Source organism: Octopus sinensis, linkage group LG8, assembly GCF_006345805.1.
Source record: "Octopus sinensis linkage group LG8, ASM634580v1, whole genome shotgun sequence".
Classification (NCBI taxonomy): Eukaryota; Metazoa; Mollusca; class Cephalopoda; order Octopoda; family Octopodidae; genus Octopus; species Octopus sinensis.
The window spans coordinates 5,244,611-5,261,884 of record NC_043004.1 but is presented as its reverse complement, the minus strand read 5'-3'; the positions used below and the strand labels follow the sequence as shown (position 1 = coordinate 5,261,884).

General features: G+C 37.0%; 2 protein-coding genes across 2 annotated transcripts in view; one reads left to right on the top strand and one right to left on the bottom strand.

Moving 5' to 3' along the window:
* Positions 1-1,874: 1,874 nt before the first annotated feature.
* Positions 1,875-11,293, top strand: LOC115215032 (UPF0428 protein CXorf56 homolog). Its single transcript, XM_029784162.2, has 7 exons — positions 1,875-2,142; positions 5,442-5,556; positions 6,263-6,304; positions 6,637-6,766; positions 8,352-8,441; positions 8,566-8,658; positions 10,654-11,293. The coding sequence occupies exons 1-7, from the start codon at positions 2,022-2,024 to the stop codon at positions 10,702-10,704; spliced, it is 642 nt and encodes a 213-aa protein (XP_029640022.1). The 5' UTR covers positions 1,875-2,021; the 3' UTR covers positions 10,705-11,293.
* A 4,010-nt stretch (positions 11,294-15,303) lies between these two features.
* LOC115215091 (serine O-succinyltransferase) overlaps positions 15,304-17,274 on the bottom strand; it is a 31,756-nt gene continuing 29,785 nt past the window's right edge. Inside the window, exon 11 of the mRNA XM_029784255.2 lies at positions 15,304-16,687. Within this exon, the coding sequence (XP_029640115.1) occupies positions 16,625-16,687 (63 nt within the window). The 3' untranslated portion in view covers positions 15,304-16,624. The remainder of the gene's footprint in view (positions 16,688-17,274) is intronic.

Sequence of the window (17,274 nt, the reverse complement as noted above, 5' to 3'; positions counted from 1 at the left end):
TTAAGCATTTTCAAAATTTGAATCCCCCTCTCCACACACTATTTCTTAAATTTTCTTAAATTTCTCTTTTACTTGTTTCAATCATTTGACTGGCCAAGCTGGAGCACCGACTTTAGTCGAGCAAATCGACCCCAGGATTTATTCTTTCTAAGCCTAGTTACGGGGACGTAAACACATCAGCAACGGTTGTCAAGCGATGTTGGGGGGACAAACACAGACTCAGAAACATATACACATACATACACACACACACACACACACACATATATATATATATATATATATATATATATATATACGACGGGCTTCTTTCAGTTTCCGTCTATCAAATCCACTCACAAGGCTTTGGTCGGCCCGAGGCTCTAGTAGAAGACACTTGCCCAAGGTGCCACGCGGTGGGACTGAATCCGGAACCATGTGGTTTGTAAGCAAGTTACTTATTACACAGCCACTTTCTTAATCAATTTCTTAAATTTTCACTTTTTTAAAAAATTCTTTTGTACGATATATGTAGAAATATACAGAGATTATGATTCTGAAAAAAATATTTGTACAATTTCAATTTTTAAAAAAAATAAATACCCCCCCCCCCTCCTATCTGCCCAATGACAAGAAGTGAAATTTTCTCTGCTAATGTTTTCACGCATGCATAGAATTATAAAATAGCAGGCGCAAAAAGTATTTAAACAGAGGACCTTTTCGGTTTGAACGGCAGTTTTTTCTAGCGGTGTCATATGAAATTGTCACCCATAATTATGACCCTAGTATCGATCTATTGCATTAATCTGGGTTAGGGTTAGGGTGGGAGGAAGGGTATCTTTTTTTCTTCACAAATGTAAATAAACCCAATCTGTTTCTTAAACGAAGGACATATTCATACGGCACAGAATGTGTTTTTTACCTCAATAGACGTCAGTGATTGGTTGAAATTACAGAAATTGAAGAAAAAAAAACAACAAATATCTTACAAATTATAGAATGTTCTCAATAAAGCCAAGAGAAAAAGATGTTTTAAAAAAACACATTCTACCAGCATACGAAGTTTAAAATTTTTTAGTTACCTAGAAATTATGTTAAAAACTGCCGTTCAAACCGAACAGATCCCTAAACAGAAAACCTGACATGCTAGAAACACGGTTTCAAAATTTTGATACGAATTACCAAAGAAGAAAAAATTTCAAAATTTAACCCACCCCCCTCACCAATTTGTTCATTCTTCACTTATTTTAGAAATTTAGAAATATTTTTTGGGGAAATACGTAGAAAAATACGGAGATTAGGATTCTAAAAAATATTGTTCGTTAAATTTCAATTTTTCGAAAAAAAAATATCGACTTTCTAAACACGAATTACTAAAAAAGAAAAAAAAAATTTTTAATGTCATTTTGTTGTGGGTAAAAAATCTAATTTTTACATAACTCTCTTAATTCCAAAAGACCCTCAACCACAACATGTTGGGTTATGTTCATCAGGAAACATTAGTAGAGAAAACACTTTAATTTTACTTCTTGTCATAGGGTGGATGGGAGGGGGTGTTTATTTATTTATTTATTGTTTTTGAAAAATCGAAATTTTGCTTTTTTTTTTTTCAGAATCATAATATCCGTATTTTTTTTTTACGTATTTCGGCAAAAAGAAATTTTTTTTAAGTGAAAATTTAAGAAATGAGGGGAGGGGGAATTAAAATTTTGAAATGCTTTTTTTTTTTTTTGCAGATTCAGAATCTCCGCCATCGATATAGTGTGTTCCCGTAAAAAAAAAAAAAAAAAAACCAAAAATACGGATATTATGATTCTGAAAAAAAAAATTTGCAAAATTTCGATCTTTACCTCCGCCAAAAAAAGGTCCATGGGCAGTAATGAGTCTTAAAATATGAAAACAAAATGAATGATGAAAACTAAGTTTTTAAGAAAGTCAGAGTTAATGGACTTACCGGATACGGAAGTTGTGATTGTTTGTTAAAAGTTTTTGTAAAGATCGGTTATCGTGAGTCGAAGTCGAAATAAAATTTATCGGACAAAATGCCGAAAGTCGTGTCCAGAAGTGTAGTTTGTACTGACACTAAAGATCAAGAAGAATATCAAGGAGAGAAACCACTTTACATTTATTACTGTATATGTGGGCAAATGTCGTTGATTCTTGGCAAGTATTAGGCATTTTGCACATTTATCTCGCTTAAATACATTCTTTGATGTTATGGAAGGCACACTTTGCCATAAAAATAAAGAGTCTCAAAAAATCGCTCCGGGCCCTTTATTCATAGCTAAGTTCCCTATGAGACAATTTTGGTCCTGGCACATTGTTTTCCTTGAATATATGCTGCTGAAATTGTGTTACATCTAATATATTCTTGCGTTGTTTATTCCTTCAAATACAGCACTTTTATTATTGAATATAGCGGTATTGTTGCTAGAACAATAATTACTACTACTACTACTATGATTATAAATTTTTGAATAAGTTAGAAAGTTGATGGTGGTAGAAATCGGAGTCGATCTTCGCGTCCAAGTTGTCAACATTGCGTAAGAGAAGTAATCGTGAAATGCTCAGCCCTCCTTAGGTGTAAACTAGATCTAGCTAGCATAGTGATGTCCTGGCCACCTCCTGTAAGCAGTGGGAACACTATGTAACTGCATCTCATCCAGGCTAATCCTCTTCCTAATTAATTGGGCTATAACTCTTTCCAGCTTTGATACCTATTATATATATATATATATCTTTCAGACATATATAGCAACAAAAAAAAATTGATGCTCTTCAAATGAAATCTCTTGTGACATTTGTTCTGTTGCAAGTTACTGATGCGCCTATATCTTTATTGCAATCAGTAATCCAAAGAACCAGTGATTGGTACACTGAAAACCTGGAACCAACAATGTAATTTTTCACCAAAAGAGATCTAATGTAAAATGGCTAAAATTCTGAGATGAAATTTTGCAAATTCAAGTTTACCACTTATTTTATAACCATGTTAAATTTCAGTTAATCATTTTTTTTTCATTAGGTGTCCTATCCCTGTGTATACTTATGTACATTTTCCTGGTATCTCTTTTGACAGAGCGATTAATATTTAACTCTTTAGCATTTAAACTGACCACATCCAGCCCAAATATTTTACCAGTTCTATGTTCAAACTGGCTTTATTCAGCCTGTCACACCTACACTACAATGTCTTTCTCAAAGCACATAAGCAAATCATCGAAATCACAAAGCTACAAAGTTTTGAGATTTCAATGATATAATGCATAAATATATTTGAGATAATGCATGATTAATTCGAAACAATCATCATCATTTAACGTCTGTTTTCCATGCTGGCATGGGTTTGACTGGGGACTGGCAAACCAGGAGGCTGCATCAAGCAGTGAAACTATTATCCCGGTTAACTTTCCTTTGATGTTGCTGCACCTCTTATGTGTCCATAGCTTACACTGGGTACATCTTATGGAGTTTCTACCGATCAAGCAGGGCCATCTACCTGAAGGGGTTTGTTTGCCTTCCTACTTACTAGGATTTAAGTTTTTGCAAAATTGACTCTAATGTCCTTCGATTCTAAACCTTGCTTCTACACCTGAAATTTCTTCTCTAGTTCTGGTAGTGATTCAGCTATGAGAACAAGGTCATCAGTATAGAGGAGCTCCCAGGGGCATCTTGTCTTGAATTCCTCTGTTATTGCCTGGAGGACAATGATAAATAAGAGGGAGCTGAAGACTGATCCTTGGTGAACCCCTACTTCTGCCCGGAATTCTTCACGTGAATGAATAAGCATCGCATTAAACAAATAACCTGAATGCAAAACAGAATTTTACAGTTTAAAGTGTGACGTCTCTTGTGTGCAATAGTCTGTGCAGAGTAGCCTCGCCTGTAGCACGAACCTGAAACAACCCTTTCTTTCCTATACGGGGTCTTTATATCCTTGACTAATATGTCACATTCCCATTCCGCTTTGTATATCTCAAAACAATCGGAGATTGGATCAATTGAAATGTGGCATAAAATATAAAAATGCACGAGGAGAGGATTGATAGACCAGAAAATATTTATTGCTGAAATAATTATTTTTGAAATTTTGGAGTGGATTGACATAAGCGGAAGAGTTACGTCCCTTCGCATTTTAAGTCGAAAATCCCGTTGGGGTTGATTTTGCTGGGAAATGTGATGATTTGACATAGTTGACTGTTTGGGCGACAGTACTTTTTGGCGCCGGAGGCAAATACACACCCATGTATGAGGTCTGATCAAAAAGTATTCGAACTGGTGCTATAAAACGAAAACTAGCAATTCGGTATTTAATCTCGTTCGAAGTAGTCCCCTTCTAAAACCACACACTTTATTCAACATCGCTTCCATTGATGGAAGCATTCCTGAAACTCCTTTTTGCGGGGATAGTTAGCAGTTACCTTGTCACATTCTTTTGGATTTCCTTGCTGTCTTGAAACCTTGTCGGGTTCTTCCACTGCAAAAACTGAGACTTGCTTTCAAGGTCATAGTCACAATTCGTCATCTGTTATGACCGTTTTCGAAAGGTTTTCGTAAAAAGCACCATCCGAACATTGTCGATGCCAGTCCCCCCACTCCACCCCCGACTGTTCCTGTGCCGGTGGCACGTAAAAAGCACCATCTGAACGTAGTCGATGCCAATGTCACCTGACTGGCTCCCTTGCTAGTGGCACGTAAAAAGCACCCACTACACTCTTGGAGTGGTTGACGTTCGGAAGAGCATCAAGCTGTAGAAACTTTGCCAGATCATCTTGGAGCCTGGCGCAGCATACTTGCTTGCCAGTCCTCAGTCAAACCATCCAACCCCTGCCAGCATGGAAAATGGATGTTAAACAATGATGATGATGATGATTGACACAATCAAGGAGATCCTTTGCTGCTGAAAACCTATCTTCTTTTTGAGTTGACCACTCTCTGAACTCTTTACTTCTAAGCACTGCAATAAACAACCGTACTGAGCAAGAATGTTATAACTCAGTGTGCATGCATGACACAGTTCAAGGTCAGTTTGTGCCAAGCAGATTCAATCTGTGTACTTTAGCTTCGTTACCATAGCAACGGTTCTGATATTTTTTAATCAGACCTCGTACATGTGCAGATAAATAGACATTAGAGTTTATTAATTGAACGTGATTGATACAAACATGCACTAAGAGAAATATGCTTACAGACATAGAGAGAGAGAAAGGGACCGACAAACAGACAAAAACATGAAAATGTCTGGTGTCAAATAAGTCAGCTTCAAAGCAGTGACACAAAACAAGCAATACCAAAACGTCTCATTTAATTTTATCTTTCACCTTTCTGGCATCCGTAAAATAGAATGCCAGTCATGTCAATGGTATTAACTATACACTCCCACTTCCCAAATTCAAGGCCTTGTCTGTGTCTAAAATCAAATTTTTATTTGTGTCTTCTTTATTTATCATTTGTTTTATTAGATTGCCCCATGGAGAAGTTGCCGCTGAGGAAACGAGATGGTGCTAGAGTGATAGATGGTCAGAAACATGCTCATAAAATCACATGTGACCCAGACGAAATTATCTATTTGAGAAGGTATCTACAGACGACAAGATTTATTGTTTTCTAAACACATTTTTAAATTAATGATTGTTGAAAGGTGGCAAACTGGCAGAATCATTAGCACACCAAGCTAAATGCTTTGTAGCTTTTCACCTGTCTTTACGTTTTGAGTTCAAATTTCGCTGGAGTCGACTTTGCCTTTCATCCTTTCAGGGTCGATAAAATAAGTACCAGCTATGCACTGGGGTTGATGTAATCAACTTACCCTCTCCCTGAAACTACTGGCCTTGTGTTAAAATTTGAAACCAAATTTAACAACTGTTGCGAACGTGGCCATTTCCAGCGCTGCCCTGACTGGCCTCCGTACCAGTGGCACATAAAAAGCACCATCTGATCGTGGCCGTTTGCCAGCCTCGTCTAGTACGTAAAAAGCACCCACTACACTCACGGAGTGGTTGGCGTTAGGAAGGACATCCAGCTGTAGAAACACTGCCAGATCAGACTGGGTCTGGTGCAGCCTTCTGGCTTCCCAGACCCCAGTTGAACCATCCAACCCATGCTAGCATGGAGAGCGGACGTTAAACGATGATGATGATGATGTTGCATAAAAGATATCACATTTTTTTTATAAGCTAAAACTACCAATAATTTGTTTTCTTCAAATGATTGTTTGCTTATATAAATTCAAATACTCTGAAAAGTTTTTCACCCAGTTTTCTATTCATGTTTCTTCTTACAGACCTGAAGGTGTTGAAAAACAGTATCGACAAAAATGCAAACGGTAAGAATTAATTGACAGTATTATACCTTTTTAACTTTTTCTCTACATAACCATTCTTGTTTACAGAAAATTTCAGCTGGTTAAGTTAATAGAGTGTTAACTTGCAAGAGAAAAAGTCTCCTTGATTTCATTCTGTCACTAGCATTGTACCATAACTGACTGAACCATTAAACTTTTAGAGGCCCAACTCATCAGGGATAAAAAGGTATAATGGCCAGCTTAATATTATAAGCAGCTGACGTTCTGTAATTTTTATGTCATTAACATCATGTGTTTGGTTAGAATCCTGTTAGATGATGATATTTCAGAAGAAATACCTGTTATTTTGACAGATGCGGACTTTGCTTATATTACCATCACCAGGGTAAAAGCAATGTCATGTTCATAGTGGAAGATGCGCTTAGAGAGGCTGGAGAAGGTGTCAAGACTGATGTATATAGTCAGATTTCCAAACCAAAGAAGGTGAGAATTCTCAACAGTTTTCTTTGTTATTAGTTCTTTTGAAACCATGTATGTACAAAGATTTCCTAAATCTTTTCAAGACTAAAATGGTTGGCAGTATCAAATATTTCTTCAAAATAAACACAATATTGTATCTGATGGCATAAAAGACACATGGGTACATTAGCACACCCCAAGTCCAGCAGGGAATATTTAGGAAAAAGAATGTCAGGAACAAAATTTGCTCATGGGATGCCCAACTTTGCATATAGGACCCAAGGTGATTTTTTGAGACTTTGTCATTTAGAAAAAAAAAAACTGTGTGTCTTATATGCCATCAACCATTGTAGGGTGGTTAATCTTTCATTTTAATTCACTGGTACTAAAATTTATTGTTAAGTAAGTTTCACAAATAATTGTAACCATTTTGAATAGTAATGGGGACTTCAAAAGGATTATAGTTCAAAACTGAAAACACATATTAGTAACACACTGAATTCTCAAAGTGTTTTTTTCATCCTACCTGGGATTTGGAATTTTATTTTTATTTTCATCTGAGGATTTAGTAAAGAAAATGTTATAGTTGGTAAATGCTTAAAAGTTACACCAAGGATGATTTCCTGTATCATTAATTAGTGATTACATGACATATTAAAGGTTAGAAAATATTAATGTTACATAGAGTCCAATAAATTTGGATTTGAGTAAGTTATGGGACTGATGCTAATTATACAGATTATCTCAAGAATTTTCTTCTTAAATAGCTCTTTTGAAACTTACATTGCATCAACAAAAGTTTTCCTAAACCCTTTCAAGACTAAAATAGTTGGCAGTACCATATATTTCTTTAAATACTGGTGTAGGAGTGGCTGTGTGGTAAGTAGCTTGCTTACGAATCACATGGTTCCAGGTTCAGGCTCACTGCATGGCACCTTGGGCAAGTGTCTTCTACTATGGCTTCAGGCCAACCAAAGCATTGTGAGTGGATTTGGTAGACAGAAACTGAAAGAAGCCCTTCGTATATATGTATATGTGTGTGTGTGTATGTTCCCCCCCCCCATATTGCTTGACAACCAATGCTGGTGTGTTTACGTCCCCATAACTTAGCGGTTTGGCAAAAGAGACCGATAGGATAAGTACTAGGCTTACAGAGAATAAGTCCTGGGGTCTATTTGCTCAACTAAAGGCAGTGCTCCAGCATGGCCACAATCAAATGACTGAAACAAGTAAAAGAATAAAAGAACAGGTATCATGGAACTTTATATACAGCATTTGATGGCATAAAAGATACTTGGGGATATCAGCACACCCCAAGTTCAGCAGGGCATTTTCAGGAATTAAAGAGTGTCAGGAGCAAAATTAGGTAATGCGATGTCCAGTTTTGCATATAGGACCAAGGGGCGATTTTTTGAGACATTTTTTTTTTATAAACAAACCAGTGGTGTCATATATTAGTTTGACAACTTAACCCAGTTCAAGATAGATGTTGGTATTGTGATAGAGCAAGTAAATTATTTCTATAGCATTTCCAATCAATACATTGGTACTTGAAAGAGATGTTGGAAAAAGAATTTCTTAACTTTTAAATATTCTTTTATCTTCCCAGGTTACATTAACCAAACATACCAAAAATATGGGCAAGTTTAGTTCTGTTACTGTATCAACTGTTGATGAAGAAGAAGAAGAAATAGAAGCTGTAAGTAATTTAATGTCTATGCTACTATTTTTGCTTTTATCTTCTTTTACTGATTTGAGTCATGTTCAAAATGTTTATTTTTATGGAATTGTATTCTAATCACAATTATTTTTATTTCTTCCAGAAAGAAATTGCTGATTCCTATGCTGCCAATGCTAAAGTTATTGAGAAACAACTGTTAAGGAAAGGAATGAGTAAAAAGAAATTAATGGAACAGGTAAGAGTGTGTGGTTGGCGCTTTTACTTTCTTTTTAATCATTCTTGATGCCAGATATACAATGATTTCTCTGTTTAGTCTGACAGTCTTAGAGATTAAGTTACTGCACTTTACACTAGTAATCTGATTTCAGTATTGTTTGCCAGCCTAAAGGAATGGTAAAGGTGATATTCATTTGTAAAAATTACGTTTTAACATTTTTTCTGCATTAATACTGTTCAGTAATTGCCTCTGATCTATTGGGCTCTTACAGTATTGATGAAGACTGTATCTTCATCTAGTTATTAATTTGAAAGAAGACAAACTGGAGTGATTAGTGTTGTATTCTCAAGAGACATGGAGGAAATTAAGTTCACGTGATACCTATTGAATAAGCAATGTTCCTGTAGATCACAAGCTGAGTATGTGTGTATGTGTGCATGTGTATATCTTATGATTCTGCTTAGGCATTGCAAAACTAATAACCACTTGTTAGAACTCAGTATATTTATGGTTTAGACTGTGTTTAAGAGTAAAGCATTAGACACGTACAGAGCATAATATAAATCAATGGGTAACAAGGGAACAGGAATTACATGATCAACCTTATTAGCTTACACTGTTTCTGCTATAAGAAGCAGTGTACTCGGAGTTGAGTGCTTCTGCAACATCTTATAGTTTCCACAGACATTAAAATGAAGTGTGTTTATTTCAGAAAGTATTTCTGCTTCTTACAGTGGAAACAGCTGTAAGCTGATGGAGTCCATTAAATAATTCTTGTATATGTGTGTGTGTGTTTGATACTTTTCTTACTTTCTGTTAGCCATGCACATACTGTATATTTGGAGGCGCAATGGCCCAGTGGTTAGGGCAGCGGACTCGCGGTTTCGATTCCCAGACCGGGCGTTGTGAGTGTTTATTGAGCGAAAACGCCTAAGGCTCCATGAGGCTCCGGCAGGGGATGGTGGTGATCCCTGCTGTACTCTTTCACCACAACTTTCTCTCACTCTTACTTCCTGTTTCTGTTGTACCTGTATTTCAAAGGGCCGGCCTTGTCACTCTCTGTGTCACGCTGAATATCCCCGAGAACTACGTTAAGGGTACACGTGTCTGTGGAATGCTCAGCCACTTACACGTTAATTTCACGAGCAGGCTGTTCCGTTGATCGGATCAGTTGGAACCCTCGTCGTCGTAACCAACGGAACGCTTCCATCCACTGTATATTTCTGCTTTATTCTTGCTGAATATATGTAATTAAATACACTACAGTAATCTTTCATGATAAAAACGATAAATATCACCCTTTTCAAGCATAGCCAGGCTCATGGGTCTGGTTTCTGTGGTATATGTGTTCTCTCCCCCCCCCCCCCCAGCTGGACAGGACGCCAGTCCATTGCAGCGTAACTCAAGAAACAGGAAGAGAGAGTGAGAGAAAGTTATGGCGAAAGAGTACAACGGGTCGCCACCACAACAACCTGCCAGAGCCTCCTGGAGCTTTTAGGTGTTTTCGCTCAATGAACACAACGCCCAGTCTGGGAATTGAAACCGCGATCCTTCGACTGCGAGTCCGCTGCCCTAACCACTGGGCCATTGCGCCTCCACAATCTTTCATGATACTGAAGTAAAAAAAAGAAAAATTAAAACTCCTGTTACTAGGTTGTTGGCAGTCAACAATTAAGGTTATCTTCAAAGAACTGAAGGAAAATAACTGGCTTTCAGAACCCATCTCACTTTGGAACATTAGCTGATGATTTAAATTTCTGGTACAGAGAGCAAGTGAAGTGAAATAGCTCGACCTCAGATTTGACTTGCTAATGGTTTATCACCAATTTGTAATATTTTCACATCATAATGGAGGGGCTTTCCAACACTGTTTCACATTTGATAAATTATTCTGTTTATCTAACTAGTTTCATACATAGAAGGCTAACTGACTTTAAATTATGTGCATGTGTGAGAGAGGAAGTCTAAAAGATTGACCTTTTGTTGAAGTTTTGGTTTTCTTTTATTAAACAGGCAGAAGAAGAAGCTAAAAAGCGCCCCAAGGGAACACTCATTGACAAATGAAGGAAATATAAGAAAGTTTACTTGAGAATTTTAAAACCTGATCTCTCTTGGTGCATTTCTGCTGTGAAGAGGACATCAAAGCAGTTTAATCTGTTTAAATTATATTCTTGTAATTGAAATAATTTTCTGACTCTTTCAACTTCACAGTATGAGGTACAATACACTAACAAAGGGGCCAAAGTGCTGTATGTATATATATATATATATATATATATATATGAACTCTATCTGAAAACATCAACCACTATTTTATGATGACATTTCTGTACAGATTTTCATTTTATATATATATATATAATGTCCAACCCATGCCAGCATGGAAAATGGATATTAAATGATGCTGATATATATATATATATATACGACAGTGGAATTGGATGAGGCTATAGAACATTGGCTTGGATGCATTACCTTTTGGTGCTTCATATTTTGAAGTCCAGATCCTGCTGGCTTTATCCTTTATATGTTTGATAAGTACCAGTAATATACCATGGACATTATGGATTATATGATTCTTTTACAAAATACTGGTCTTGTACCTTGTCAAGAAATCTATGTTGCTGTTTATAAAATTTTGAGTATTTTTGTATGATTTTGTTCATAGTTATTGATTAAAAATTTATTTTAGGTGCAGGCATGGTTATGAAGCTTGCTTCCTGATCATGTGGTCTCAGGCTCAGTCCCACTGTGTGGCACCTCAGGCAGGTGTCTTCTACTATAGCCCCAGGCTGACTAAAGCCTTGTGAGTGGATTTAGTTAGATAGAAACTGAAACCCATCATATATCATCATCATCGTTTAACGTCCGCTTTCCATGCTAGCATGGGTTGGACGGTTCAACTGGGGTCTGGCAAGCCCGAAGGCTGCACCAGGCCAGTCAGATATGGCAGTGTTTCTACGGCTGGATGCCCTTCCTAACGCCAACCACTCCGAGAGTGTAGTGGGTGATTTTATGTGCCACCGACACAGGTGCCAGACGAGGCTGGCAGACGGCCACGCTCGGATGGTGTTTTTTTTATGTGCCACCGACACAGGTGCCAGACGAGGCTGGCTAACGGCCACGCTCGGATGGTGTTTTCTTATGTGTCACCGACACAGGTGCCAGACGAGGCTGGCGGACGGCCACGCTCGGATGGCCAGTCGTTGCGGTACTGGCTACGGTCACGTTCGGATGGTTTTCTTATGTGCCACCGGCACTGGTACCACAAGGATACAAATTCCATTGATGTTCATCTATTTTGATTTGGTTCGATTTGATTTGATTTGATTCGATACGATTCTCACTTGCCTCAACAGGTCTTCACAAGTGTCACAAGAAGGAAGGTATGCACAGGTGGACTGACTACGTCCCAGGTAGGGGCCACGGATTATGGCTTCACTAGTCTTGCCGGGTCTTCTCACGCACAGCATACTTCCATAGGTCTCGGTCTCTAGTCATTTCCATGGTGAGACCTAACATCCGAAGGTCGTGCTTCACCACCTCGTCCCAGGTTTTCCTGGGTCTACCTCTTCCACGGGTTCCCTCAACTACTAGGGATTGGCACTTTCTCACACACCTATCTTCATCCATTCTCGCCACATGACCATACCAGCGCAATCGTCTCTCTTGCACACAACAACTGATGCTTCTTAGGTACAACATTTCTCTCAAGGTACTAACGCTCTGTCGAGTAAGTACACTGACATTACACATCTGGAAACTGTTTTGGGGCCGTTACTGTCTATAATAGCCCTCTTAGACATGCCCACGGTCATTCGGACAGCCACTGTCACTAGCTACTCCGATGATACAAAATTATCACAGGCAATAAAAAAACCCAGATGACGTCGCAAGCCTACAGCGGGACCTCAATGCAACATACAAGTGGGCTGAAGTAAATAACATGCAGTTTAATACTGGAAAATTTCAAGCACTGCGCTATCGACTCACGACCTGCGTACACAGGACCTGAAGGCATTGCAGTCCCAGTGTTACACACAGTGAAAGACTTATGGATCAGCATGTGCAATGATGCATCATTTCATATGCACATTACCAAGATGGCAGCGAAGTGCAGACAACTGGCAGGATGGATACTAAGGTCTTTCAAGACAAGTGACCAAGAAGTTATGTTGACCATGGTGGTGGACAAACACAGACAGACAGACAGACACACACACACACACACACATACACATATATATCTCTATCTATCTATCTATCTAGTCTTTCATCCTCACGGCTCAGAACATTGGCAAATTTTTTCTTATCCGCTTCCCCTCTGGCTAAATAAACCTGTCTCCTAGCTTCCCTTTTGGCTGTCTGATACAATTCCCTGCTACTACCGTTCTTCCAGTCCTTCCAAGCCTGTCTCTTTTGTCTAATAGCCCCGTCAACCACAGTGTTCCACCACCATGTTACTCTGGATCGAGATGGTACTTTGCTCCATCCACAGATCTGGTCAGTGGCTGTCAGCAGATTGTCCCGTAGGAATCTCCAGTTGTCTTCCACATTAAGTGAAGCTATATCCCCTTCTATTTCGTCAGAGGCTTCGAGTAGTATGTCTCTAAATCTCTGTCCATTTGCAGGATCTTTAAGCTTCCAGACCCTTCTCCTCCAAGCTGGTCTTCTTCTGGGCAACCATTTAGCTCTGATCCTGAAGTCGCTAACTACTAATCCATGTTGGGGAGTACATTCTTCATATATATATATAATGTATTTACCTTTATGTTGATATCTTGTGATGGTCATAAAGGATCATCACCACCATACAAGTTTTGTTCATTTCCAGTCTTTTGTGAAAGATATGTTTGGCCATAGGAAATATTACCTTGCTTGGAAACAGGTAGTGGTTGGTGACAGGAAAGGCATTTGGCCAAACAAAACCTACCTCAACACAAGAGGAAGAATAGATGATGGGGTGAAGACTAAAGGGAGAGTCATCATGTTGATCTTCCATGCTAGCATAGGTTGAATGGGACCCAATGAATTGAAGAATTGTATCATGCTCTAATGCAGGGGTCCATGCAACAAAATAGAAAATCAAGGGTCCACAATAGTATTTTATGTGTCCCTGAAAAAATTTTGATTTAAATGTTTGTATTGCAAGAAACAGCTAGGTTTCTCTCTCTAGCAATTTACACAGTTCAATCTACATAAGTTAACGTGTGAGAAACAAAATAGGAATTTTGAATGAAGTTTCTATAAAACTAGTTTATCAAAAGACTATGGGGGTCCACCAGAATTAAATAGTAATCAAAGGGGTCCATAGATAAAAAGTGGTTGAGAACCCCTGCTCTAGTGTTTGCTTTGGCATGATTTCTGTTTAATATGTAGAGTTAACTGGTACTCATCAATAAGATAAGTTATGCTTCTACTTTCTTTAATACTGTTAAATTTTATCGATTATTTCTAAATGTATAGTTTAATTATAACGTCTTCATTTATGTTGTAAACTTATTTTATGTTATTTAGACCTGAAGAGTTGCTATGTATCGTTGGATCGAATTAATATTAATCTTTGAGATTAATGATTTTGATATTGTCGATTTGAATATATCGTCATGAAATGCGTGTAGTCGATTTAATATGTATTATTTAGTATAGTAATTTTTCGTAGAATATTAATAATATATTTAAATTTATACTTTATTATAGATAATATCTTTCACTATTAATTGAATTACTTTGATGGAGGTTCTGTCTCTTAATTCTATATATTTATATATATATCATGAAATTTGATTTAGTATTACTAAATTGAGTTTGTTTTCCCCTTTTGATTTGGAATTTTATATTCCCTACTATTAATAATTATATATATATATATATTCATTTATTTGTTTCAGTCATTTGACTGTGGCCAAGCTGGAGCACCATATATATATATATATATATATATGGAGAGAGAGAGAGAGATCATCATTTAATGTCTGTCTTTCGTGCTGGCATGGGTTGGACAGTTTGACAGGAGCTGGTAAAGTAGAGAACTGCACCAAACTCGACTTTAGCATGGTATTTTACAGCTGGATGCCCTTACTAATGCCAACCACTTTACATTGTGGAGTGTATGCTTTTTATGTGTCAGTAACACCATTGAGATCATCCAAGATCCTTTGAGAAGGTGAGAGTATTGGAAAAGGTGGTTTTGTGTCAGGTGATGAGAGATTAGAATACGAAAGAGACAGAAATAGGTGTCTTGCTGTAGAGGAGGTATGTGGTTACCTGAGTCAGAGGGAGAGAGATAGTGGTTTTGTGCCAGGGCATACTCATGAGGTACAAAGATGAGAATATAAATGAGATGGTCGAGCATTGCCAAGATTGCATGAGTAGGGAGTTTGCATAAATACAAAGACGGAGAAGGGGATAATGCAGTGATTGGTAGAACTTGAATGTATAGAGAAGGACAACAGGATAGCAAGGATACAGTGGATAGGGCAGCGAGGACAAAGTACCTGAAAAAGAGGTGTAGTTTGGTTTAATAGGGTAGGGTGAGTGAAATATATATCTGAATTAGTATTTTATATAACTTCTTACAAAAGGACAAATTATTGAGTTTCATAAACATTTAAATTAACTTTATGTCTCAAATATTTTATTTTAATGACATTTAAAACACTATAGATTGAATATGGTTAAAACCATACCATTTAAAAATAAATGATGTTAAAACTTGTGTGTGCATATATCACCAAATATTTAGAAAATAGTGCTCAATACATGGTATAGAGCTTAGTCATATATAATTTAAAATATGGTTTTGAAGCAAAAGATTGCATAAGATGATGAGTAATAGTGAGGAACTCAGTTTTTATATATGTATGTTTAATGTGTTATAAAAAAAAGCAAAAAAACATTTGACATTAAACTGAGGAATTACTCAATTCTTTGTAGAATGCATAATATACTTTTACAAGGAGGATTGTCAGTGACTTTCGAAGTTTTGGTCTGCTCACCTTTGTCAGACTGTTAGCTTACATCAAACAGTTGTAAGCTAGCAGGCTTAAACATAAACTTTGTAAATGTACTATATATATATATATATCAAACAGTGACAACGAGTGTTCAGCAGTGCATTGGTGGATAAATATTCTTTATTTGTGAGTTAACAAGGCTACCACTGGTTTCATGCAGAGAACTGTCAGCAATTATCAAGTCTGCCACTTGGGAAGTTGGTACTCATCTCCATCTTGGATAAGGTATTCACAATTGCTGAGAAGTCTTGGCATGAAACCAGTGGTAGCCTTGATAACCCACAGAATATTTACATATATATATATCTATTAAATTCGTTTATGGTAATGTTAAGGGTATGCAAATAAAGCTTTTATTTCATTATACTGGCTACCATCTAATGAAACAGATTAATGAGTCAGTTTTTTTGGGTTACATCATGGTTATACCGATATAATGTAGGATAAATATAATAATAATCCTAGGATGGAATTATTAAATATTTAATACATTGCTACGCTTGCAGCGATGCATTAAATATTTATAAATTCCATCATAGAATTAGTGTTGTTGTTATTATATATATATATATATATAGTGCATACAAAATACTCCATCTTTTATTGTTTGTTAAATGCTTTGTTATTGTTTAGAAAAATAATTTTATTATAGTCAAAGAGACTAGTTTTGTCAAAAATATATTGTTATTTACAATTAAAGCACTCAAAGATTTCCTCTTCAACACTCAAATGTTTCTTTCTCAAAAACCTGTAGAAATAAGTTGCAATCAATTCAGTTTTGATTGGCGAATTTCTTCCTGGTAATCAGTGTTTGAAGTTCTCCTTTTTGACTTACTTATTCATAGAAACCAAACTTTCATTTGTATTTGGACCATAATCTTTAGACATATTCAGCTGGTTTAGAAACATGCCATTTATTCTCTTGTTCTTTTGTATCAAACCATAAAAGGTTTTGCAAGAATTTTGGTTTAAGCTTTTCCTTTTCTTTTCATGGCTCTTCCATATTCTTTCATATTAGTCTCAAGAAAACCCTGAAAGCATAATAATTAACAATATTAACGAATATTAACTTCAATGAATGAAAGCATGTGGCCCAGTAGACATGATGTTACACTTGTGATCGCAAGATTGTGGTCTCAATTCTTGGACCAAGCAACGCATTGAGTTCTTGAGCAAAACACTTCATATCACATTGCTCTAATCCACTTGGTTGTATATGAGTGCAACAGCCCGGCATCCTGGTCGAGGGGAATGTTGTGATCTCAGTCCCTTTCCCATAGAAACTGGGCAACTGGTCTTAGGAGTCCTGGGACTCGGTTCAAGAAGTGATTAAGCAAATATATGTGTTATTTCTTATATTGTCACTTCTGGTTTACATTACTTCTATTACATCATCCATAATATGTACTCTTTTACTTGTTTCAGTCATTTGACTGTGGCCACGCTAGAGCACTGCCTTTAATTGAATAAATGGTGGGGGGACAAACACAGACACATAAATATATATATAAGACGGGCTTTTTTCAGTTTCTGTCTACCAAAGGAGGATGCCCAAAACCGAGTGAGATGGTGCTAGGGAAGTTGCTATGACATTGAGGTAGATCTGGCCACCCCCGTT